Source organism: Trichechus manatus, unplaced genomic scaffold (assembly GCF_000243295.1).
Source record: "Trichechus manatus latirostris isolate Lorelei unplaced genomic scaffold, TriManLat1.0 scaffold00028, whole genome shotgun sequence".
Lineage (NCBI taxonomy): Eukaryota > Metazoa > Chordata > Mammalia > Sirenia > Trichechidae > Trichechus > Trichechus manatus.
Genome location: NW_004443964.1, coordinates 19,487,687 through 19,514,367, shown reverse-complemented (window position 1 = coordinate 19,514,367; position 26,681 = coordinate 19,487,687). Strand labels below are relative to the sequence as shown.

Sequence of the window (26,681 nt, the reverse complement as noted above, 5' to 3'; positions counted from 1 at the left end):
TTCACGGATGATATGATACTCTACATAGAGAACCCTAAAGACTCCACAAGAAAACTACTGGAACTAATAGATTCAGCAGAGTAGCAGGATGCAAGATAAACATACAAAAATCAGTTGAATTGCTATATACCAGTAAATAGATCTATGAAAAGGAAATCAGGAAAGCACTACCATTTATAATAGCCCGTAAAAAAATAAAATGTTTAGGAATAAATCTAACTAGGGACATAAAAAAAAAAACAAAAACAAAGGAAACTGTAAAACATTACTGCAAGAGACCAAAAGAGACCTACATAAATGGAAAAACATACCATGCTCGTGGATAGGTAGACTCAGCATTATGAAAATGTCAATTCTACCCAAAGCAATCTACAAATACACTGCAATCCCAATCCAAATACCAACAGCATTCTTTAATGAGATGAAAAAACTAATCATTAACCTTATATGGAAAGGAAAGAGGCCCTGGATAAGTAAAGCACTATTTAAGAAAAAGAGTAAAGTAGGAAGACTTACACTACTAGACCACAGAATCTACTATACAGCTACGGTAGTCAAAACAGCCTGTAACTGGTACAACAACAGACACATTGACCAATAGAACAGAATCGAGAACCCAGATGTAAACCCATCCACCTACGGTCACCTGATCTTTGACAAAGGCCCAAAGTTAATCAAATGGGGAAAAGACAGTCTTTTTAACAAATGGTGCTAGCAAAACTGGATGTCCATCTGTAAAAAAATGATACAGGACCCATACCTCACACCATACACAGAAACTAACTCAGAATGGATCAAAGACCTAAATATAAAACTGAAAACCATAAAGATCATAGAAAAAAAAATAAAGTCAATGCTAGAGGCCCTAATACGTGGCATAAATAGGATATAAGCCATAACTAACAATACACAAACACCAGAAGATAAGCTAGATAACTAGAATCTTCTAAAAATTAAACACATGTGCTCATCAAAACACTTCACCAAAAGAATAAAAAGAGAAACTACAGACAGGGAAAAACAGTTTTGGCTATGACATATCTGACAAAGGTTTAATCTCTAAAATCTATAAGAAAATCCAACAACTCTACAACAAAAAGACAAATAATCCAGTTAAAAAATGGGCAAAGAATATGAACAGACATTTCACCAAAGAAGATATTCAGGCGGTTAACAGACACATGAGGAAATGCTCTCGATGACTAGCCATTAGAGAAATGCAAATCAAAACTACAGTGAGATACCATCTTAACCCAATATTATTGGCATGAATCGAAAAAACTGAAAATAACAAACGTTGGAGAGGCTGCAGGGAGATTGGAACTCTTATGCACTGCTGACAGGAATGTAAAATGGTACAACCGTTTTGGAAAACGATACGGCACCTCCTTAGAAAGCTGGAAATAGAAATACCATATGATCTACCAGTCCCACTCCTAGGAATATCTCCTAGAGAAATAAGAGTTGTTGATGGTTAAGATTGTATGTCAACTCGGCTAGGCCATGATTCTCCGTGTTTTAGTAGTTGTATGGTGTTGTGATCACTTCCCTTTTGAAATTTGATATGTGATCATCCCCATGATGGAATCTGCTGAGCAGTACCAACGGGGGCGGGACCTGTGGCAGCTCACCACCCCCTCATCTTCATCTCTCTGCTCTCCGGTGGTTACTGCCTGCCTGCTCACCTTGCCAAAGTTTTTGGCTTGTTCCAGACTCAGCAGCTGTCTCTTGTCATCTCACCTCTGGTTCTTGGGACTTGAGCTAGCAGCTTACCTGTCGATCTTGGAATTCGTAGACCTTCACAACCTGTGAGCAGAAGCCCTGTTCTCCAACCTACTGACCTTGGGTTCACCAGCTTCTGTGGCTGCGTAAATTGGGAGACGCCTCTACCCTGATCCATGGACTTGGGACATTTTAGCCTCTACAATGGCGTGAGCTATTTCCTTGATATAAATCTCTCTCTATATATATTTATATGCTTTACTGGTTTTGCTTCTCTAGAGAACCCAGCCTAAGACACCCATGTTCATTGCAGCATTATTTACAATATCAAAAAGATGGAAATAACCTAAGTGCCCATCAATAGATGAATGCATAAACACACTATGGTATATACACCCAATGGAATATTATGCAACAATAAAGAACCATGATGAATCTGGGAAACATCCCACACCATGAATGAATCTGGAGGGCATTGGGCTGAGTGAAATAAGTCAATCACAAAAGGACAAATACTGTATGAAACCACCATTATAAAGACTCATGAAAATGTTTCCACACAGAAAGAAACAATCTTTGATGGTTACTAAGGACAGAAGCGGTGGGAAGGGAAAAACACTAACTAGATAACAGATAAGTGGTAACTTTGGTGAAGGGTCAGACAGATCACAGTACTAGGGAAGTCAGCACAACTTGACCAAGGCAAAGTCAAAGCAGCTTCATAGACACACCCAAACTCCCTGAGGTATCAAGTTACTGGGCTGAGGGCTGACGACTATGGTCTCAGCGGACACCTAGCTCAATTGGCATAACATAGTTTATAAATATTCTACATCCTACCTTGGTGAGTAGTGTCTGGGGTATTAAAAGCTTGTGAGCGGCCGTCTAAGATACTCCACTGGTCTCACCCCTTTGGGAGCAAGGGATAATGAAGAAAACCAAAGACCCAAGGAAAAGATTAGTCCAAAGGACTAATGGACCACAACTACCACAGCCTCCACCAGACTGAGTCCAGCACAACTAGATGGTGCCCAGCTACCACCACTGACTCCTCTGACAGGTATCACAATAGAGGGTCCCGGACAGAGCTGGATAAAAATGTAGAACAAAATTCTAACTCACAAAAAAAAGACTGGACTTACTAGTCTGACAGAGACTGGAGAAACCTGGGAGTATGGCCCTTGGAACCTTTTAACTCAGTACTGAAGTCACTCCTAAGGTTCACCCCTCAGCCAAAGATTAGACAGGCCCATAAAACAATAATACACATAGCTCAACTATGTATACAAGACTAAATGGGCACACCAGCCCAGGGAAAGGATGAGAAGGCGGAGGAGACAGGAAAGCTGGACAAATGGAAATGGGGAACCCAAGATCGAGAAGGGGAGAGTGTTGACACATTGTGGGGCTGGCAATCAATGTCGCCAAACAATATGTGTATTAATTGTTTAAGGAGAAACTAATTTGCTCTGTAAACCTTCATCTAAAACACAATAAAAAAAAAAAAAAAACCCAAACAAACAACAAAACCCATTGCCGTCTAGTCGATTCTAACTCATAGCAACCCTATAGGACAGAGTAGAACTTCCCAAGGGTTTCCAAGGCTGATATCTTTATGGAAGCGGACTGCCACATCTTTCTCCCATAGAGCAGCTGATGGGTTCAAACTGCCACCCTTTTGGTTAGCAGCTGAGTGCTTAACCACTGTGCCGCCAGTGCTCCATGAGTTAGGAATAGAAGGAGGAAATGGAATATGTGGCTAATTGCCTTCATAAACAAGTACCTCATTTGCCATGAGACCAGAAGAACTGGATGGTGCCCGGCTACCATTACGGAACATTTTGATCAAAGATGCTATAGAAGAATCCTGATCATTACAGGGAAACTGCAGAACAGAATTTTAAATTCTTGTAGAGTCTAGATTTTCTGGAGCCCTGGAGGTTGAATGAGCCCCCAAAACTATTGCCCTGAGATAAACTTTAAACTTAAATAAAAAATACCCCCAAAGTCTTCTTAAAACCAAACAATAGTTTAGTTTAACTAGTAAAGAATGTTTGCCTTGAGCATTGTGCTCTTTTAAGATCTATCTATGTGGGATCAAATTGACAACAGCAACTGGAAAGATTAGATAGGAAACTTAGAGGGCAGTGAGTTTATGTTAATGGGGGAGAAACAACTCCGAAAAGGAGGGTGAGAATGGTTGCAGAACTTGAAGAATGTAATCAGTGTCACTGAATTGTACATGTAGAAGTTGTTGGATTGGTGTATGTTCTGCTGTGTATATTCTCAACAACAACAAAAAATAAAATAAATTTTTTTAAAAAGTATGATTTGGGAGATAAATGATGGGTCAGGTTTAAAGTTTGCTGAGTTTGACAACTGGCATAACATAGTTTATAAAGGAAATGTTGTACATCTACCATCCTGAGTAGCATCTGGGGTCTTAAAAGCCTGTGAGCGACCATCTAAGATACTCCACTGGTCTCACCCCTTTGGGAGCAAGGGAGAATGAAGAAAACAAGATACAAGGGAAAGATTAGTCCAGAGGACTAATGGACCACAGCTACCGTGGCCTCCACCAGACTGAGTTCAGTACAACTAGATGGTGCCTGGCTACCACCACTGACTGCTCTGACAGGGATCACAATAGAGGGTCCCGGACAGAGCTGGAGAAAGATGTAGAACAAAATTCTAACTCACAAAAAAAGACCAGACTTACTGGCCTGACAGAGACTGGAGAAACCCTGAGAGAATGGCCCTCGGACACTCTTTTAGCTCAGTAATGAAGTCACTCCTAAGGTTCACCCTTCAGCCAAAGATTAGACAGGTCCATTAAACAGATCGAGACTAAAGGGGCACAACAGCCCAGGGACAAGGACTAGAAGGCAGGAGGGGACAGGAAAGCTGGTAATAGGAAACCCAAGGGTGAGAAGGGAGAGTGTTGACATGTCGTGGGGTTGTTAACCAGTATCATAAAACAATATGTGTACTAACTGTTTAATAAGAAACTAGTTTGTTCTGTAAACCTTCATTTAAAGTACAATAAAAAAAAATTTGCTGAGTTTGAAATACCTCAGTTGAGAATGTCAAAGGTCAATTCAAAATGTGGAGCTTGAACAATTTGGGAAATAAGCTGGGACTGGAGATATGGGTTTCTCTATATCTTAACTGTATTCTTTTTTGTTTATGCAATACCTTATAAACACCTTTATGAGAGCTTTTATCATTATATTAAAACTATTTATTTATATGTCTGTATCCTCCACACAAGACAGCAAGCTCCTGGGGGCCAGGGATGGCCTCTTAGTAAAGGTACATATAGTAGGTGCTTAGTAAATGTTAGTTGAATGAATTACTGAGAGTAATCTGGATGAAATCACCAAAGGAGAGTGTAGAGATGAAGGAGAGAGGAGGGTCAGTGACAGAACTTTGGTGCTGGTAAGTAAGCAGAGAAGGCCCAAGACCATTAGATCTAGCCACAGGGAAGTCGGTGGTGGAGTGCTAGGAGGGAAGTCAGAATTTAAGAAGTAAACGAAAAAGGAAACCAAGAAAAGAACATCATCTTTAGCACTATAAGCATGTCCCCAAATGTTGAGAAAAAGTACCTGCTAAGGTTTTGAGTCTCTTCCTTATTACTGAGAGTCACTCATGCTATGAATGCCAGGGTCATCTCTTTCATTGATGCCTCCTTGCTTCCTTCCAGGCTTCTCCCTCAGGGAACCCATACTAGCTCTGCAAGCTCCCACTGTTGCCTTAGAGTGATATCAGGGAAATAGCCCAGGAATTGGGAAATTGAAGTCCTGGGTTCTAGTCTCAGTTCTGCCATGGCTCACAGTGTGACCTTGGTCAAGTCACCCCCTCCTGTCTGAGCCCCTAAAGTCCTATGCAGCTGTCAGGATGTCTGGGAGAATGCAGTTTGGACGACTGGTGAGGATTCTGGCTGACCCTCTGGTGCTTTTCAAGTACAAATTGCTTCACCAAACACCAGCTGTCCTGTGCTCTGCTTTAGATCCTCAGGTCGACTCTAACCCACCTGTTGTTGGATGCCTGCCAGTGTCTTCCTCACATGGTTCAGTTCATAGACTCATCACGAGGCAGCACTGCCTTGGTCGCAGCACAGAAATTGGCTTCAACCGTTTAAACTGACTGTTGAGTGATTATAAGGAGCCCTGGTGGCGCAGTGGTTAAAGCGATTGACTGCTATCCAAAAAAGATCGGCAGTTCAAAATCACCAGTGGTTCTGCGGGAGAAAGATGTGGCAGTCTGCTTCTGTAGAGATTTACATCCTCAGAAACCCTATAGTCAGAATCGGCTCAACAGCAGTGGGTTTTTTTTTTTTTGGGAGGTGGTGCGGGTTGGGTGTTTAAGCCAAACATTCTCCACCTATGCTAAAGCCGCATTTTCTACCTTCACCTTTGGTGCTCGGGCATTAGAGATCACTGAGTCCTCAGGTTATTCATTGCTTTTTTTTTTTTCCCTCTCTCCTTGGTGAGAAGGAATCTCTGATACAGATGATGGAGTTAAACCTTCTCCATTTCTGGCCTTCTTTCATCAGTTGTCCATGTAAGGCCCCTCTTGTTTATTTATGTATTCCCTTTTACCTTATTCTCCCATCCCATCCAAACTACACATACCTTAGGCAGCCATCTGGTATTTTAAATGTGTATTTTTTTGTTTGTATGTATTCTTAAATAACAGGTAATGCTTTTAGAATGCATGTTTTTAAAATTTTTTAGCAAAGTATTTTATTTAACTTAGTACATCCAAAACGTTATCATTTCAACATGCAATCAATGTAAAAATTATTAAGATATTTTATATTCTTTTTTTTTATACTAAGTCTTTGAAATTTAGTATGTGTTTTACTCTTAGCATATCCCAGTTTGGATGCTAAATTTTCATCATAAATGCTTGATGTGTATTTAGATTTCATGAAATTCACAGTTGAAAGTGAGTTCACAGAACTAGGTTGTTCCAAGCATACTTAAAAGTTTTGCAATAACAGACTTAAAGACCAAAATAATCATTTTCCTTTAATATCCACATGCATATTGACAAAAGTACTTCATCTGTTTTAAAATTGATTTGACTTTGGAGCAAAAGTGTATCAGTTTCAAAACTATGTTTGTCTAAATTAAGTAAATTCCTGAACTCTTGTGTCAACTCAGTGTTATTAAGTTCAAAGGAGTATTACATAAGTTGAAAAGCAATTCTGAATTTCTTAGTATCAAGCCATTTTTGCGCCCATTTTACAATGTTGTTGATTACAGTTAAAATCTTCTGCATATTTACATTAGAAAACTGTGTATTGATTTGCATTAGGAAAGGTTTCAATGTAAGCATAAATTCTAGTACCTGTATAGTTAGGTCACAAACCTTTTCTTTGCTTGGAATTCCAATTTTAGCTTATTCATATGTAGTATTATCAATGAGATTGTATGCATATATTTTTAGTTTATAGAAATGTTATTGTGGTTTATAGTGCATTCATTTTCTTACTCATCATTCTGTTTCTTCTATGTGTACATCTAATCCTTTGCTTTAACTGATACACACTTCTTTATGGTGCATCCACACAGCAAGTTTTCAAGATCCTTAAGCCTGCAGCCTGATTAAACTAGCATGATGTCTGGTCTCTCCCCCAAGATCAACCTCAGAAGAACTATGAAGAGAAAACACCAAGAAATGAAGAATACTGTGAGAAACACCTTGGGTGAAGGAGAAGGACCTGTTTTGAACTGCTGTGTGTGTATGGTAGGGGGGTAGCTTTGGTTTGGGGGCAGGAGGTGGCCAGGATATTCTGCTGTTTTTCAAATCTATTGTGTGCTCCATTTTAGTTATTAATTTTTCGTACCTCACATATCTGATTTTTTCTTCTTCTTTTAACTGTTACTTTTTTTCATATCTGATATTTCTGTTTGGTTCCTTTTTATGTTTTCTTGGTCTGGGTGTCATATTGACAGTATTGTCCTTTATCTCTTTAAATATGTTTATTAGGCTACTTCTAAAATCTTGGTCTGTCTGTTGTCATGTTTCTACTTAAAGTAGAATCTGCAATCAAGTAAGTTGTTTCCTTTCGAATTAGTTGTGTTCTTCATCTGTCTTGTTATTTTGCCCCTGGGGATATAGGTTGCTCTGTTTAACAACGCATACCAGTGCCATTTTGCTCAGGCAGTGAAGGTGGGCGTGGATGAGCCCTAAGACTGAGAACTCCATGCACCAAAACTCCTAAATCAGCCAGGCCCACCCCCACAAAATACTTCCTCAAGTCAGGGCTTCACCCTTCGCACCCCTCCGCCTCCCCCCACCCCCATAGCAAGAAGCAGCCCTAGGGGAAGAAGGCACTTCTCAGACTGTGATTCACCTGCTGCCCTGGGAATTTCGAGGGGATGAGGAGAAGCAATTGCCTCAAATTAGGTTGCTCTGCACCTGTTTTTACCAGCGCCTCACAAGCAGAGTGCCACTGCCCTGTCCTGATGTTACCCTTACCAACTCCTGGACCACAGGTTTGAGTCATGGCAGAGGAGGAGGTGGCACTGTTCTAAGACATTGTCCTCTAGACAAATCTTAGAGGAAAAGAGATCAGAGTCCAAAGAGCCCAAGAGCTCTTTTTATTTTTTATCATTTCACAGCCCAGCCTGGCCACCTCCTGCCCCAAACCAAAGCTACCTCTTTACCAGGGGCCTATCTACGGAAAATAGTGCCTATGGCAATTAGTTTTAAATTGCTTAATAATCTCTCACAGCTGGAGATGGAAACTGTGCTGGCCAATTGAAACTGCTCATTGGTGCCTCTCCTCAAGTGGTGCCCAGGGCACGTGCCCTACCTGTCATTCCTTAGTTACACCTCTGCCCCCTACCACACACACACCAGTTCAAAACAGGCCTGTCGCTTTCATGCAAAGTATTTCTTACAGTTTTCTTCGTATCTTGGTATTTTCTCTTTATAATTGTTCTATGGTTGATCTTGGATGCGGGAACAGATACCACGCTAGTTCGATCAGGACCCAAGATTAGGGTTTTCGAGCACTTGCTCTGTGTTAGATACTGTCCTAAGCATGTCACCTCTATCAACTCATTTAATCCTCATAATCATCCTGGCAGGTATTAGTCACCCATTTTACAGATGAGAAAACTGAGGCATAAAGAAATTAACTAACTTGCCCAAGGAAGTAACTGCATCTAATCCAGTCTAACTTCTAACCCAGGCAGTCTGGTTACTGAGTGGACCCTTTTAACCTCTGCCTTGCAGCAAAGCCTGATTTACCCATCTCCTCTATGGGGACTAACATAGAGTTGGCTGGGCCGTTGCCCTGTGATGTCCAGGCTTATGAGACATTGGCTAGAGGAGAGGAGGAGGGTGACAAGGACAAGGCTTTGGCAGCCAGGCCTGCTGTCAGCAGCATTTGATCCCCTGCGGATCTCTCTCAGGGCAGGACACGGGCTTTGCGTGGTTCGGGGTAAACGGAGGAGGAGATATGAGTGTGCGCCTGCATCCCAGCCCAAATGAGGGCTGATGTCAGTTCTTCTCTGTGCGTTTGTCTCCTAATTTGACATGTGATGTAAACTGGCTGAAGTGAAATTCTGTCCTGCGTTTTCTGTAGTCTGAGTCCTTCCAGCAGGAGTGTTTAGGTGGGCTCAGGAACCACTGCAGGCAGTTGTTGGGCTGCCCGTATGCACTGCCATACTTGCCTCTTCACACTTCTGCCCCTCCTCCTTTCCTTCTCTCTCCCTTTCCTTTCCTCTGATTGTTGTTGTTAGTTGCCGAGTCAGTGCTAACTCATGATGAACCCAGGTGTGTAGAGTACAGCTGCTGTATAGGGTTTTCAAGGCTGTGACCTTTCGAAAACAGATTGCCAGGCTTGTCTTTCGAGGCGCCTCTGAGTGGATTCCAATCGCCAACCTTTCTGCTAGTAGTCGAGTGCTTAGTGAGCATTTAACCAGTTGAGCCACCCAGGGACTCCTTTTCTCTGATTAGTCAACATGTATTGGAGGGTCAGGCCCTGCCGTAGGCCCTGAAGGAAGGATAAGATTTAAAGGTGGAAGGAAGTTAGTGGCCGTGAAACAGAACGAGGACCTTAAGAAAATGAAACCCCTGACTCCAGTTACATTCACCCTGGGCTCTGATGAACTGTGGGTTGTCTGGAGGTTTAGTAACAAGGCTGGTATTTAGTGTCTTGATTCTAGACACATGGCTCTTTCCCCTGAAACCACAGCTCTCCTCTAGTTGCGTCTGAAGTGCCAGGCACTTTTTTAGCTTGGCTCTCCCTGAAAAGAATCAGAAGCTGATTTGAGGTGTGTCTCCTTCCCCGATGGGGCGTCTGTGGCCTAAGGTTTCAGGCAGGCTGGCTCCTCAGCTGAGTGTTCGATGACAGGCAGGCTGCCTGGCCCCAGGGACCTGCCACATGCCTTCTGAGCCACAAATATTTCACACCATGGGTTCCCAGCTGCTGCCCTTCCCGCTGCTCCATGCCCCTCTGTCTCTTCCTTGGCCCTAAACCCACACTTTACAATCCCTTCAGCCACTACCACCTCACCTTGTCCCTCCCTCATGTGGCCCCCCATCACTGAGTTCCTTCAGGGAAATCTGAGGAACCCAGAACCCCTTTAGCTTCATTTGTCTGGGAAAGCAATCTATGAATGTTTTCTGTGTGCCAGGGCTTGTTTGCGGTGCTTTACTTCCATTATTTCATATAACTGGGCCCAAGATTTGTTGTTGTGTGCTGTCAAGTCGATTCCGACTCATAGCAACCCTATATGACGAAGTAGAACTACCCCATAGGGTTTCCTAGGCTATAATCTTTACAAGAGCAGATTGCCAAGTCTTTCCTCCCGTTGTGCGGCCAGTAGGTTCGAACTGCCAGCCTTTTGGCTAGCAAAACCAGGATTCAGACCTATGGTTGTCTGTCTCTAAAGCCCTCACTTGCTGTGTTTTCAGGTGCCCTTAGTGCCCCATCCAGCTTCCCCAGTTTCCTAATCTCATAGCTCTGTTCCCATGCAGATTTGATATTTTGCTTCCTCTTAGAATTAAAAAAAAAAGGAAAAGAAAGAACAACTTCCCAACTCTGGCTTTTGAGGATTATATTCCTCCTAGAAAAACTAGAATGACTTTTTTTTTTTAACTGGGAGGGAACATTTCAGAGCTTCCCACCTAGTGGTTATTTTTAAACTTTTAAACCATGGAACCATTCCTTAGAAAATGATCGTCCGAACTCCAGTATATAAACCGCACAAAAGTTGTGCTGTCCTAATTGAAGTGGCAGGGAACTGGGGTGTGGGGAACCCAAGACCTGGCTCGGTACATCCCTACAGCCGGAAGCATGTTGGCAGAGCCTTAGAATTCTGGTGAACACAATTTGAAAACTCCTGATTATCTCTCGTTTTAGAGATAAGCAAGCTGAGGCCTAGAGAGGGAAAGTGGCTGGCAAAATCAGAACTAGTGCCTGGGCCTTCTAGCTTCCAGCCTGCATCTCTCTAGAGAAACTCCAATTTGTGTATCACTGTCCAAACCTGTCAGGACACCTCATCTAGGAAGAAGGGGTGTGTGTGTGTGGGGGTGGGTACAGATGGAGGAGGGGCTGGCCTTCCTGTTTCTCTACTTCCTCATCACCAACAGCCTGAGCTTCCAACTCCCTTGGGGAATGAGGTGGGCCAGGGAAGGAACAAAAAGGGAACATGGAAGGATGCAAGCAGAGGTATGAGGGAGTAGGTGACAAAGCGTTAGTTTTGATGGGCGAGAAGGAAGAGAGACGGGGCAGTAGACAAGGGGAAGCAGTGAGGTGAAAAGAAGGAAGGAGCTTCCACCCTAGCCCAGAACCAAAAGGACTGGCCTTGTGTCTGGGCCCTGGTCTTGCTCTGGAACTCCTTTGGGCAAGTCCTGGCCCCTTCTCTTGCCTCAGTTTCCTTTGAAGGTTTCTCTGCCCACCAGCAGTGACAGCATGTGTGGGCTGAAGGAGGGGCAGTGTGGCATGAGAGCACAGCACACAAGGAGTCGGAAGTAGCTGGCCCAGCTTGGCCAGAAACAGCTGAATGTCCCAAGACAGCTCAAAAGTCTTCCTGGACCTGAATTTCCTTTTCCATAAAATGTGATAGGACAAGATGCTCTCTTGGTCCTGTTTGGCTCTGAATTTAATAATCTGAGAGAGGGAGCATATGCTTGGAGAGTTGGGGAGTTGGGCAGACATGCACTTCAAATAAAAAAAAAAAAAGCTAAACCCATTGCCATTGAGTCAATGTCGACTCATAGTGATCCTATAGGAAGGGGTAGAACTACCCCATAGGGTTTCCAAGGCTGCAGATCTTTACAGAAGCAACCTCTTTCTCTTGTGGAGTGGCTGGTGAGTGCGAACTGATGACCTTTTGGTTAGCAGCCGAGCCCTTACCCACTGCACCAGCAGGGCTGACATGGGCTCCAGAGTACCAGAACTGCAAACTTCGAGCTAGCAGGGACCTGACATCATGCAGTCTAGTTGTTGTTGTTAGGTGCCGTCAAGTCTATTTTTGACTCATAGTGACCCCATGTGACGGAGTACTACTTCCCCATAGAGTTTTCTAGGCTGAAAGGAGCCCCGATGGCACGGTGGGTAAGTGCTTGGCTGCTAACTGAACCCACCAACCACTCCGAGGGGGAAAGATGTGGCAATCTGCTTCCATACAGATTACAGCCTAGGAAATCCTATGGGGGCAGTTCTCTGTCCTACAGGGTCACAATGAGTCAGAATCAACTTGACAGCAATGGGTATTTTTGGTTAATCTTTATGGGAGCAAATCGCCAGGTCTTTCTCCTGTGGAGCTGCTGGGTGGGCTCGAACTGCCAACCTGTTGGTAAGGACTGAGCGCTTAACCTGTAGTCTAGTAATCTCATTTTGTAGATGAGAAAACTGGGCCTAGAAAGAAAGGCCGAGTGACTTTTCTGCTTCTCTCAGCTTTCTTCCTCTTTCTCCTTTGAACTTTAGAGTCTAAAGATTCAGCTCAAAATAGTTCTGTGCAGTAGATAAGCTTTTGTGTTGTTGCTCTCTTGAACATTTTATTGTCAATTTTTTTTTAACAGAAACAATACATGCTCGTTATAAAATTTTCCATTAATACAGGAAGTGAAAAAAGTTAAAAAGAAAAGAAAATTGTTGCCATCCTTTTGCCCTCAACCCCTCGGTCCCCAGGGTGTCTTCTGTTAACAGTTCAGTGTGTAAGCGTGTATCCATCCTGACCTTTTTGATGAACATAAAACCAAAACAAACAAACAAAAAATTTATTGCCCTCGAGTCAATTCCGATTTTTTTCCAAAAAATAGGATTATGGTATAAATTATTCAAACATAAATTTTAAAATCAGATACACCTGGTTCTAATCTCAGCTCGGAGCTACTTAACTGAGTGGCCTCGGCCAAATTAAACTTTTTAGCCTCAGTCTCCCCGTGTATAAAACGGGAGTAATAAAATTATCTGCCTTATAGGATTGTGGTGAAGATTTAATAAGCTACTATAGAAATAGCTCTTAACAGTGGCACAACAGTTAAGCGTTTGGCTGCTAACCAAAAGGTTGGCAGTTTGAATCCACAGCCGCTCCTGGAAACCCTACACAGGGTCGCTATGAATCGGAATCGAATTGACGGCAACGGGTTTGGTTTTTTGTTTTTGGTCGGTACATAGTAAGCACTACACACATACAGAATACAGGGGGTACAGAGTAAGTTGAGGTAGGTTAAAAACCAGATCGCAAGTTTTCTGACCCTCTGGCCCATCAACTCTCTGTTTCTCACCCGGCCCCCCCTGTTGCTCAACCCTACCTGACAGAGTAGAATTGCCCCATTGGGTTTTCTCGGCTGTAATCTTTACAGAAGCAGATCGTCAGGTCTTTCTTCCACAGAGGCGCTAGGTGAGTTCGAACCTTTCAGTTAGCAGCTAAGTACTTAACCATTGCGCTACCAGGAATCGCTCAGGCCCAGCTAGGCACATGTTAAGTGCTCAACACTTGTTGAATGATTGAGGCTGGGTGCGGGGGGGGCGGGGAGGGGAGGGGGCCGCAGACCTAGAGATTTGAGGTCTGGAGTTTCTGGGATGCCTGCTCTGGAAAATGGTGGATTTCACCCTGGGAAGTGGCACAACTGGGTTGGCCAGACCAGCTGTTGCTCCAGGGCTCCTGGCTGGAGAGCTGAGCCTTAGGACAGAGCTGAGGGCCCAGAGTACATCTCAGCTTAAAGGACCTCGGCTTAAAAGGAATGTGCAGTGGGCTGCCTCTGCTCAGGAGGGGCTAAAAAAAGCCTCACCCTCCCCTGGGCTTTGTGTGAGGGTTATCAACTGCTCAAGTCAGCTCATCTCTCTGGCTAGACTCTGGCATTTTTTAGAGGGTCTGTTTTCCTGGCCCCTATGGGTGTAGTGTCTACCAGTTGGCAGGAAGGGGTCAGCGTGTCCCAGAGGTAGAGGCTGTGAGGAATGTGGGGTGTGGGGGAGGGGGGCTGGGAGCCCCAAACCCAGTGACAATACACAGTTGTCAGCTGTCCCCTGCTGCTGTTTCTTCCTTTTATAGTCAGCAGCAGTTGCTCTTGCTCTCACCCAGCCCCTCTGTGGGGGCTCCTGCCCAGGATAAAAGGGAGGCAGGAGGCCCAGTCTCCTGTCTTGTCTTCCAGGCACTGCATCTCTTGCTCCTTCCTTAGGTCCCACTTCCACCAAAGAGCCGAACAAGACAACATGCCTCCCAAGAAGCCTGAGCCTAAGAAGGAGGCGACCAAGGCCCCAGCCCCGGCCCCAGCCCCGGCCCCAGCCCCAGCCCCAGCCCCTGAGCCACCAAAGGAACCTGCCTTTGACCCCAAGAGTGTAAAGGTGAGTGAGCCACCAGGAGGGAAGTAGGGATGGCATTCAGGATCCTATTTGCCCTGGAGGCTAGAGATCTACTTGGATTGATGTCGGCTGGGCTGGGATGAGGATTATGTGTCCGTGGTCCAGATTACAGTCCCACGGGGCAGTGGAGTGGGTATGGGGCTGGTGAGGGGTATTTCAGGGTATAGGACTTTTCCCTCAAGAACAGGTTGCTGCTTTGTCTTAGAAAGTTCTGCTCATTACCCCAAATTTGCTCAGCGGAGTTGGAAATGGTGGACAGGTGGAACCAACCAACCATCCAACCTTTTTTAAGGCAATGTGGGGTCCACCATAGCGAAGTAAAAGAGACTTTTTCCTCAGTGGTCTTGTGATATGTTTATGAAGAAGAAGCATGTAATGGTAACTGGCAGTGTAACGTGGACTAAGTGATGTAAGCAGAACTGGAGCTCAAGGAGCATGCACCCTGTGTACTGGGGCCGGGAGATGGGAGTGGCTGTAGATAAGGTGAGAGGAGCCTGCTTCTCTCTTCTCCTCTTTCCTTACCCAGGTGGGCCCCTCCTTCTGTGGCCTCAGCCTGGGCTCCCACCTGGAGTATGCAGAGGACTGGCTTCATCCCAGGGCCTTTCTCTAACCTAGTGAGGGAGCTGGGCTTTGTTCCCTCTGCCTCCCCAGTTCCAGTCCCTCTCTGCTCCACCCTGCTCCCCTCACACTAGAGTGTTCCTCTTCCTGGAGCTGACTGAGTCATTTTAGGCCTCCCAGCTATCTGGCCCAGCTGCTGAAGGAATGGAACTAGGAGGGGTGGATCAAGGGGGCACAGAGGCCTCTAGAGAGTGAAACCATTTTAATCCTTGGCACCAGAATGTAAGAGGTCAAGTGGCTACCAGTATGAACAGCTATTAATAACAGGTTGGGAGTGGTCAGCCCTTGGGGATCTCTGCCTTGGAGCAGGGCTAGGGTGGTGGAGAATGAGGTAAAAGTAAGAGCCCAGGACGAGGTCCTATGATAGGTAGACAGGGAAATGAAAACCTAGGGCTCTAATTGTATGACCCTCCTTGCAGCCCTGCTAGGGACTATGTGATTGTTGTGCCAGGGGACCTGGGGTTGAGCCATGGTAATCCCCTACAAGCAACAGGAGTTAAGCAAAGCTGACTTGGCCAAGAGATAGAGGCAGTTGTCCCATCTCTTGCCCAACCAGTTGCTTGGTTATGGCCCACTCTGGGGAAACTGAGGCATAGTGACCTTGAAAGTACCTGAAGGCTTTCCTAGGTCGTATATCACTCCCTCTTTGGGCAGAGCCTGGCAGGTAAAGCTGACTGTCTCCCCCTCTCAGAGTCCTTCCTAGGTTTTAGTTCTGATTTGCTCTGATTAAGCACCACTCCAGAGGGACAGCCACTTCCCCAATTTCTCATCCCTGTTGTAATCCTCTTTGCCATGTCTGGGTCTTCCAGTCCTGGGGATTGGAGGTTGTTATTGTTGTTGTTTTTTTAAAGGTACCTTTCATGAAGGCATGATTACATTTACCCAGTTCCTTTGCTCAGAAGATTCTTTGCTCAGAAGATTCTTTGCTCAAAGATAGAACAAAAGTGAATTTAAACTCAACATGTGTGGTTATGACCATATGTTCTGATTTTATGTTTCTTTATACTAATTTCCTGTGTTTACTCCTGGGGCTTAAAGCATTGCAAAGTAAGGCAAACTACACCTTTTCCTGAGAGAGTTTATGCAAAGCATTCTTTACCCCATTTACTTAGGGTTTTCGTTTAACTTCCTTGCCCCCACTTCTTCAGTAGAGTCCACTCCTGGGCACAGCTAATTTCCTTCCCAACCTAGGATGGGCATCTTTCTCCCACTCTCCTAGCCCATGCCAGCCACCTCCAGGGTCCTCATTAACAGAGGACAGTTCTGGGAGATGAGGAGATGAGATGGACACAGGACAAGCAGCAGAATTAGGACTAGGAATGGTGGTACAGAAGAAGATGCTCCAGGATGGATGCTCAGTGAAGAAAGAACTGGTGTGGGAGAGGGGATAAGGACAATAAAGTAAAATATAAGATCCTAAATTGAAAGGATGATTCACATTTGTTCATTCTTTATTTATGTCATTCATTTTCAGAGCCTCCCACTTAACTCTTCTGTATTCAGCATTGAATTATTATGCATTATGGGGAGAAGTCCAAAACGTATTCCTTCATTCAGCAATTATTTATTGAGTGCCTACTATGTGCCATGGATGAAAGTACAGTGACAAAAATCCCTGCCTTCAAAAATCCCTGGCTTCAGGGAGACAGGGCATACATAAAGGCACAACTAGAAAAAATTATGAAGCATTGAGGGCCCATACGATGTACCCTTGCCGTCCCAGAGTGCCTGAAAGGGACTTGTGCTGAAGGAAGGGTCAGAGTGGAATAGGGGGTGAGGGAAGGCTTAATTAAAGGAGGTGGATTTAAAATCAGCATCAAGTAGAAAAAGGAGTCTAAGGGTGGCATGTGGTGGGTGCAAAGGCACAAGGAGGTTGGAGGATTGTGGAGTTAGGAGAGACTGAAGGGGTGAAAGTGAGTGTTTATGGTTGGCTGGGATGAGGAATTTACATTGGATCGGAATGAATTATAACAGGGAGTCGGTGTAGGTTCTAGAATTATCCAAGTAGGGTATTTCTCTTTTTCCTCTTCCTTTTTTGCCCAGAGCCATCACTTAACAAGTAGTATTGAGGGAACTCTGGAGGCTGTATTATTTTAAAGCCTGTTAGTAGATTGGTGTTTTACACTTAGTTTGGAGCCTCCTGCTGGAGATGATCCAGATTGCGGTAGAAGCCGCTTCTGCTTCTCTGTAGAAGCCATTAGCAGCCCCAGCCCTCACCCCTGTGTTTTCCTTCCCTACAGATAGACTTCTCTGCTGACCAGATTGAAGGTGAGTACTAACAATCCCACCTCCCCTCACCCACCCTCTCTATTCCGCTTTTCTGGAGGAGTAGTAGTAGTCATCACAGTCATAATCACAACAAACCTGTATTGAGCACCGGTTACGTGCTAGGCACAGTCTTAAGCCCTTTACATGGATTAACTCATTTAATTCTGACAACAACCCTGTGAGATAGGGACTATTACCACCCCTATTTTACAGGTAAGAAAATTAAGGCATAGAGAGGTTGGGAGGCTTACCCAGTCTCACACAGGCAGTCAGTGGTAGAGCCAGGATTCAAACTCGGTGGAAAGAACGCTATTTGGGAATCAGGAGACTTTGGTATTAGCCCTAATTCTGCCACTCTCTGCCCATGAGACTTTGGGCAAGTCGCTTAACTTCTTTAAACCTTAATTTTCTTGTTTGCAAAGCAAAGGTGTTTGGTTCTTTCAATTCAGAAATTCTGTGACTGTACTCGGCATCCTCTACATATCTGCCATCCATTCGTTATCAAATCACTTCTTAACTTTAGATTCTCCAGGCAATATGGCTCCAGTTTCTTCTGTACTTTCTTCTCATGGGAGCTAGCTTCTAACTTTTGACTTGCTTCTCTGCTCCCTCTTTAGATTTCCGTATCTTTCTAGAAAGGTGTTGACCACCACTAGACTCATTGCCCTATAAGCAGATGACTACTGCAGACTCTTGAGGAAAGGCTTCTTTGGGGTCCATGAATATCATGTTTCCTATAATACCCTTCAGGATCACACTGACTTTTTTTTTCCTAGTAGTAATCTTAAGGCTGCCTGGTTGGTGCAAACGGTTAAGTGCTCGACTACTAACTGAAAGGTTGGCAGTTTAAACCCACCCAGAGGTTCTTTGAAAGACAGGCCTGGCGACCTATTTCCAAAAGGTCACAGCCACAAAAACCCTATGGAGTGCAGTTCTACTCTGTAACACATGGGGTCACTATGAGTTGGAATCGACTTGATGGCAATTTTTTTTTCCCATATGAAAATCTATACATACATTTTTATGTGACCCTAATTGCTCTCCCCATACCGTGACAGCACACTTCTCCTTTCCAGCCCTGGTTCCCCATGTCCATTCAACCACCTCCTAACCCTCTCTGCCTTCCCATCTCACCTCTGGACAGAAGCTGCCCTTTTAATCTCTTGTATCTACTTGAGCTAAGAGGCACGCTCCTCATGAGTATCACTTTACGTCCCACAGTCCAGTCCAGTCCCTGTCTGAAGAGTCGGCCTTGGAAATTGTTTTAGTTCTGGGCTGATAGAGAATCTAGGGGCCATGCTTTCTGGGGTTCCTCAAGTCTAAGTCAGACCATTAAGTCTGGTCTTCTTACTAGAATTTGAGTTCTTTACCCCACCTTTCTTCTGCTCCATCCGGGACGTTGTGTTCCCTGTCAGGGTGATCATTGGTGTTAGCCGGGCAGCATCTAGTTCTTCTGGTATCAGGCTGATGAAGTCTCTGGTTTATGTGGCCCTTTCTGTCTCTTGGGCTACTACTTTCCTTGTGTCCTTGGTGTTCTTCATTCTCCTTTACTTCAGGTGGTTGGGACCAATTGATGCATCTTAGATGGCCACTTGCAAGCTTTTAAGACCCCAGACGCCACTCACCAAAGTAGGATGCAGACCATTTTCTTAATAAACTTTGTTATACCAATTGACCTAGATGTCCCCTGAAAGCATGGTCCCCAGATCCCTACCCCTGCTACTGTGTCCCTCAAAGTGTTTGATTGTATTCAGGAAGCTTCTTAGCTTTGGTTTAGTCCAGTTGTGCTGACTTCCCCTGTAGTGTGTGCTGTCCTTCCCTTCATCTAAGATAATTCTTATCTACTATCTAGTTAGTAAATAACCCTCACCCTCCCTCCCTATGCTCGTAACCATCAAAGAATGTTTTCTTCTGTGTTTAAACCTTTTCTTGAGTTCTTATAATAGTGGTCTTATAACAATTTTTTTTTTTTTAATTTTAAAAATCTTAAACTTCAGTGTTTGGTTTATGCACTGTCTTGGTCATCTAGTGCTGCTATAATAGAAATACCACAAGTGGATGGCTTAAACAGAGAAGTTTATTCTCTCACAGTCCAGTAGGCTGGAAGTTTGAATTCAGGGTGCCGGCTCCAGGGGAAGGCTTCCCCTCTCTGTCGGCTCTGGAGGAAGGTCCTTGTGATGTGTCAGACTTCCCTTGGTCTGGGAGCATCTCTGTGCAGGAACCTCAGGTCCAAAGGACATGCTCTGTTCCAGGCACAGCTTTCTTGGTGGTAGGAGGTACCCCCCACTCACTTCTCTCTTTTATATCTCTAAAGAGATTTGCTTAAGACATTATCTAATCTTGTAGATCTCATCAACATAACTGCCACTAATCCATTTCATTAACATCACAGTGATCATAGTGACAGGATTTACAACACATAGGGAAATCACATCAGATGACAAAATGGTAGACAGTCATACGATACTGGGAATCATGGCCTAATCAAGTTGACACATATTTTTGGGGGGCACAATTTAATCCATGACATGCACATACCAGGCTTCCAAGCAGGCTGGGTAATAGGTTGGAGCATTAGCAGGTACAGCTGGTTACTTCCTCCTCTTTCTTCCTCCCCACCATTTCATTTGGGAACATAGTTTCTTTTTGGTAGTAGTCACATCTGTATTGGCCTGTAAATGTGGAGAATAATACCTATAGCATAAGATTATTATAAAATTTAATGAGATAGACCATGCAAAATTATCAGCTTAGAGCCTAGCCCACTGTAAGTGCTCAAATCTCAGGTCATTGTTATTGTTACTCCTCCTCCCCATGTTCCACTCTCCTATTAAGCATCATTGTATCTTTTTTTATGAGGAAACTTCTCTCTTTTATTAAATCTAACCTCACTCTTCTGAATGAACTAGGAGAAGATCAAAAAGTCTGAGTTCAGATTCAACTAACAAAATATATTTATGAACATTGAATTTGTGCCAGATATGGTGCTAATTGTTTTTAAAAGTTAAAAAGAAAGAAATCCTTATAACAAGGCTGAGCAGTAGGTGTTATTCCCTTTTTACAGAGGAGAAAACCAAGGTTCAATGAGGGTGAGTGGCTTGGCCCAGATTCCATAGTCAAGTGGTAAAATTGGGACTAAACTCAGTAAGATAATAATAACAGCATTTTTTTTTTGTTTTTGAGCATTTTCTACGGGCCAGACATTGTGTTAAGGTTTTTACATGCATTGTTGTACTGAATTCTCACCAGGATCCTATGAGGTAGGTGCCGTATATGGAGGAGAAGAGGTTTAGAGAGGTTAAATATTTACTTGTCCAAGGCCACACAGCTAGTAAACAATGGAAGTGGAATTTGAACTCAATTATTCAGTAATGTGAAAGACATCCAGTTTTATATCTTTTAAATATGTACAAAGCCTAGTAAAGAGTTGCAAGTAGGAGTCTTGGGGGAACCTGCTTTGATAATGTGGAAAGATTTGTAAATAGTCCATATACAGCCTCTAAGTAAATAAGTGTTTCTAAAGTACTTGTAGAAGCTTAAAAACAGCTTTTCTCCTATGTAGTTCACACATTCTTCTTTGATTTATACTGTTAATCTGCTTAGTGAATCACTTCTTTGTGAATAGCATAAGGTAACTTCAGTGCCACTGCAGTCTAAATTATCCCCAATAATGAATTGGTTGAGTCCAATATAATGAGGAACCAAAGTTCTTCGCAAAGGGCCCAGCGGTGCCTTAATTTGGCCTTGCTCCTTGGACACCTGCCCTGGTGCCTCCAGGGAATCCAGTCCCTATAGTTCTGAGCTGGCTCCAGAACTAGTAAATATAATAACTAGTTGATTTGTTTGATTCCCTTAGCACATGCTAGACACTGTGCTTGGCCCACTGTGTACTCTCCCCAACAACCAGCGCAGGTGGATGTTGCATCCCCACTTACAGTGAGGTTAATAGTCTGCCCAAGGTCACATATGTGTCAGTGGCAGAGCTGGGGTGGTCTGGCTCCAAGGTGCCATCATCTTTTAGCCTGGAACAGGCAGTACTGATAGTAACTGAATTCGAACCGGTCATATCACTTTGCAAGGTGCTTCCATATACTGCCACCTCCTTTGACACAGTAACTCAGAGGGGTGGATGGAGTGGAGTTGTTACTTCCTGCGTGTGCACAAGGAGTGGCATCTCATTGTGGCAGTGCTAAGATGAGAACCCAAGGCCCCTGACTCCCAGTCCAGAGCTGTTTTCACTTTCTGCCATTTTTAGCAGTCAGGAACCTCACCTGCACCAGGGACGGATGGGTAGATGGGGAGGGGTGGTGGAAGCAGAGGAGACATTCAAATTATCTAACAACTGACTGATCAGAAGAGATACCAGAGAGGCCCAGTGCTGGAGCACGCGTGACAGCCCTTGTGGGGCCAGGCTGTGTCTTTGGTTATCAGAAGATGGAGTGAAGGCAGGTTCCAGGGAGAGACTAGGATGGGTGGTGGAGGGGAAGTATTGCAATATTTTGACAACTGTGTTGACCCGCTACTCAGCCCTGGTGGAGGCTAATCGGCACCAAGCCACTGCCTTTACTTGGTCCAGGGGCCTGCAGCTGGGTCTTCTCTCTGCAGAGTTCAAAGAGGCTTTCTCATTGTTTGACCGGACCCCGACTGGAGAGATGAAGATCACCTATGGGCAGTGTGGGGATGTGCTGAGGGCCCTGGGCCAGAACCCCACCAACGCTGAGGTGCTGCGTGTCCTGGGCAAGCCCAAGCCTGAAGGTCAGCATGGGCCCAAGCGAGTGACCTCCTCTGGTGCCTGCTCACAGCCCCTGGGCTCCTAGCCCAGCCCTATCTCCTGTCAACTGCTCTCTCTCTTCTCCCCCTTTAGCCCTCCAGGATCAGCCTTGCCTCCCTAAGTTATCCTCGTCCCACTGAGACAATCCATCTAGCAGCTCCTGGCACTTATTTGACCCTTGAAGAATGTAGCCTGGGCTTGTTCTTGCTTCCTCCATGAAGCTGGGGGCTTCTGGAGGGAAGGAGCTACATTTTATTGCTTCTGTCTCTTCCCCTGACTCCTCAGGATGCCAGGGATGCAGCAGGCAGGAAGGGTGGGTGGGAATTTGATAATTAAACCCCTGCCTGCTCTCCACAGCCCAGGAGCCCTCAGTGGAGGTGTCATAGCACTGCAGTGTTGTGTGACCATTATGAGTTGTATCACAAATAATTTGTTTTTAATAATGGTTATAGCACCAAAGTTTGAAATTTATTTATTTTATGTAAATTAGAGCAGATTCAAGACTCACTCTGTAGTGATGCCTGTTTCACTCACTCATTTGTACTTCAATAGGTTAGAATAGTATAGAACGTGGTGCCTTGATAGCTAGCATCCTGGGAACTGTGCAAGGAGAGTGTCCCATTTGTGAATGTTACCTTTCGTGTGTGGCAGCAGGGGAAAAAAGTTAACAGCTGCTCTAAGCCACACATGTCCTTCTCATCCTCAAAGGTGTAGGCACTAGGCGGGGCCAGGCAGCCTTGGGCAGCAGCCTCCCAGCAAGGGTGGATGTCTCTAGGGGCTTCCTGGGCCCCATCTTTGTCCTCCCTCCTTCTTCCTTTGTTCTGGCTCTTTCTCCTCTTCTAGCTAAAGATACCATTGCGGGGGTTAAGGATGTGGGCAGGAAAGGGCCAGAGGGCTAGGAGCTTACCCATGTCAGCAGGGCTTCAGAGATATCTGGGCCACTTCCATTTTGGGGGGTTTCTGGGTTGTTTGGTTCCCTGGGTGGCACAAACAATTAAGTGCTTGACTAATAACTGAAAGGTTGGTGGTTCAAACCCACTGCAAGGCGCCTCAGAAGACAGGCCTAGTGATTGCTTCCAAAAGATCACACCTTGAAAATCCTGTGGAGCAGTTCTGCTCTGGCACTCATGGGGTCGCCATGAGTCGGAATCTACTTGACAGTAACCAAGAACAACAACAGCAACAACCTGATTGTTAAAAAAAGAAAGAAATGCCAAAATCTGTAGTATCCGAAAATGTTTACATCTACTAAATTAAGGCTTTTTAACACACTACAATGTGGAAGAAGTGTGCTGTTCATAAGATAATTGCAGATTTAGAAAGATGATGACTCAGAGTAACTCTAGGCAGTGTGGTCTAGTACTGAGACCCAAATGCAGTTATGCAGAAATTTCTTTTTTTGATCCTGTCAGTTTACTTCTGTGACCATATATCTGTCACATATCGGAGGTCTCAATTGTGAATGTGAGGCCTGGGCTGTGAGGCCCTTTGGGCTCCTCGAAATGCCCCTGCTGCCACCCTCAGCTCTTCGGCCTAGCTGGCCACCTGAGCTCACAGTTCTGGGATGAACCACAGTTCTTTTTCCCTTTGGCCTAGTCCTTTCACAGAGAAGAGGGTATCCCAGTGTCGGCCACCGACCTCTCCTCATGGACTCTGTGTCCTCTGGGATCACCCAGAAGCAGCTGCAGTCTAAGGCCTGGATGTTGCCAGCTTGCAGGGCTGGGTCTGACCTGGCAGAGGTGGGTAAGGCCCTTCTGCTCACATTGCTTTCTCTCTCCCTGCCTGTGTGTGCCTGAAGAGATGAACGCCAAGATGCTGGACTTCGAGACATTCCTGCCCATCCTGCAGCACATCTCCCGCAACAAGGAGCAGGGCACCTACGAGGACTTCGTGGAGGGGCTGCGTGTTTTCGACAAGGAGAGCAATGGCACAGTCATGGGTGCTGAGCTTCGGCATGTCCTGGCCACCCTGGGTAAACCAGCTGGGCAGAGGCTGAACCCCAAGGGGGAGGGGTGGGTGGATGAGAGCACCTAGGTGGCATATGTTGGGGGATATATGGGAGGCCCCTGCATCCTGAGGGTCAGTTACATCCTGATCCTGTCTCGCTGGAGGGACTGCAAGAACAACCTTCCCCAGCGGGGTTTGCTCAGCAGGTACTAGGGTTAGGAGACGAGAGGAGCACAGGCTCAGGTTGGCAGGGCGGGAGGCGGTTAGTGCTGAGGCCTGGGAGGTGGGACACCGGGGTTCTGCCCTTGGCTTTGTCTCGGGCTCTGGGGTCCTGGTCTGCTCACCCTGTGGTGGATGTAAGGCAGAGGAAAAGGCCTCAGGGACAAGGCAGGGCCTCCGAGACCCTTGGCTCTACCCTCCAAAGCCTTTGGGGGAGGCTTGGTATGAACTACTTCTCAGCCCCAGGGAGCCTTGGGCCTTCAGATTTGAGGAGGTACTTGGGTTTTGTCTGCTTTCCCTTTGCCATATGTAACAAAGAGTTCTCTGCCCCCTACCCAGGGGAGAAGTTGACCGAGGCTGAAGTGGAGCAGCTGTTAGCTGGGCAAGAGGATGCCAATGGCTGCATCAATTACGAAGGTATCAGGTCATGCTCTTGCTTCCTGGGCACTTGACGGATGTGGGGTCGGGGGGAGGCAGGTACATTTTGGGCTGGGTGGGTCTGTAGAAGGTTCAGGAGCTGTAGGATATGAGCACCAGATGGGTTTGGTGGACCCCTGATGGGTGTTGTTCTTTTCCATCCTGACAGTGAGCATCATGATGGAATGAAAGGTACATAGATTTGGAGACAGCTCTGTGATATACAAGTTGTATGACCTTGAACAAGTCATTTACTTTCTCATAGCCTCAATTTTCTCATCTACAAAATGAGGGTGATACTGGCATCTTTCTCAAGGTTGTGGGGACTAACTGAGTTAATGGAGCTCACTTCGTCTATGTTGAGTATCAGCACACAGAGTGGAGACAGAGCAGGGTTTAGGTCTCTTCCCTTCCTCTACCTTTTCCCAACCAGAAGAAAGAATCACAGTCTGGAGAAGAAGTCGCTGGAAGGGCTGAAGTCAGGCAATAGAGGGGACAGGGGAGGTGTAAGGGGCTGAGAGGAAAACAAAGCCCCCAGAGGGGGCCGAGTCCAGTAGCTGATTTTCATCTTCTTTCTTAGCCTTTGTCAAGCACATCATGTCTGGGTGAAGCAGACTCCTCCAGGGTGAGTACAGCCTTCCCTTCCTGGTCCTTTCTGGAGCTTAGGAACACCACCATATGCCCAAGAGGTCTGTTCCAGTCCTGACCCTGTCAGAGGAAGCTGCATGGGATCAGCGTATGAGAGCAGCCTGGCCCCTCATCATTTCTCCTCTACCCTTACTGCTCCCTACACCTCCCCTCATTCCCTTCCCACCTGCCTCCTGCCCTCCCTTGCCTTTTCACCCTGTTTTCCCCCTCATCAGTCACTTCTTCTCCCAGGTTTTCTTAAGGCAAGACATTCCCTCAGGCCTTGGGCCTCCTGTACAGGCTCGTGGGGGCGAGAACGCAGGATCCCAACTGCAAGAGTGTCTGTGGCCTGTGCTCTTGACCCTGTTCCTCCTCACTCCCCCTGGGCTTGGTGCTGTCCTGCTAGGGAGATGGGGTTTGTGGTAAGGGCTGGGGAAGGGGAGGGTGAAATGCCCTTTCCATCTAGTGCTTTCTTTCAGGTGGCTGGTCCTTGGCTTTAGCATCCTAGAGTAAGTTAGAAAGAGGCCCAGAGTGACTGAGCTGGAACTCGAGTCCCGGACCTGTCACTGCACCACAGCCCCAAGGACCCCATGCCTCACAGCCCTTCCTGTAAATAAACATCCCAGCCAAAACTGGGCCAAGTTCCCTGGTTCCCACCTGTCTCTGAGTTTGTTTTTTTTTTTTTTTTTTTGTGATAGTGTCACCTGAGGCCTCATGTCTATTCCTCAGAGAAATGAGTAGTAACTGGAAGTTGGAGAGGCAAAGGCAAAAGCCTATGAATCTAGAAAAAGTAGGGTCAGATATATGAGCAGGGAGCTCTGGGAAGGTCTGCAGTTTGAGGAGTTGTAATCAGGAGGAGTTTCATTTCCTTCTAAGGCTTACTGTCCACTCATCTCGCCTCCAGGTGGCAGACAGGAAGAGGAAAACCAAAGAGCCAAATTAGGGAATTCCCAAATGGTCCTTGCTTTTTGATGTGGGCCTCTTCCCCTGAGTGCAAAGTCCTTTGTTCCTGTTTCATCCCTGCTTGTTCTGGACATCTCACTGACCCTCTACTGCAGACCCGGGGCTAGAGACCTGGAGGCCAGCTCAGGGCCCCAGAGGTTCAGAGTCACGAACTTCAGGGGAGTGGGAAGAGGCAAGTGGGGCAAAGAGAAAGACAAGAAAAGGAGCAACTGGGGAGAAGGAGAAAGATGATGTGATGAAGTTAAAGACACACACACACGAGCAGAAAAACTTGCACTGGACGTCAGGGACCCG

The 26,681-nt window shown here is 45.6% G+C and overlaps 1 protein-coding gene across 1 annotated transcript; it reads left to right on the top strand.

The window, feature by feature from the left end:
- The first annotated feature begins 14,035 nt into the window (after positions 1–14,035).
- On the top strand, positions 14,036–25,412 carry MYL4 (myosin light chain 4). The gene is made up of 7 exons (XM_004374246.1): positions 14,036–14,136; positions 14,374–14,539; positions 17,416–17,443; positions 22,049–22,198; positions 24,013–24,186; positions 24,720–24,797; positions 25,378–25,412. The coding sequence occupies exons 1-7, from the start codon at positions 14,087–14,089 to the stop codon at positions 25,404–25,406; spliced, it is 675 nt and encodes a 224-aa protein (XP_004374303.1). The 5' UTR covers positions 14,036–14,086; the 3' UTR covers positions 25,407–25,412.
- The last annotated feature ends 1,269 nt before the right edge of the window (positions 25,413–26,681 follow it).

Coding starts and splice junctions, on each gene's coding strand:
- MYL4 (XM_004374246.1), top strand. CDS start 14,087: ATGGGTGTAGTGTCTACCAGTTGGCAGGAAGGGGTCAGCGTGTCCCAG. Junction 17,444..22,048: donor CTCTGCTGACCAGATTGAAG/GTGAGTACTAAC, acceptor TTCTCTCTGCAG/AGTTCAAAGAGGCTTTCTCA. Junction 24,798..25,377: donor TGGCTGCATCAATTACGAAG/GTATCAGGTCAT, acceptor CTTCTTTCTTAG/CCTTTGTCAAGCACATCATG.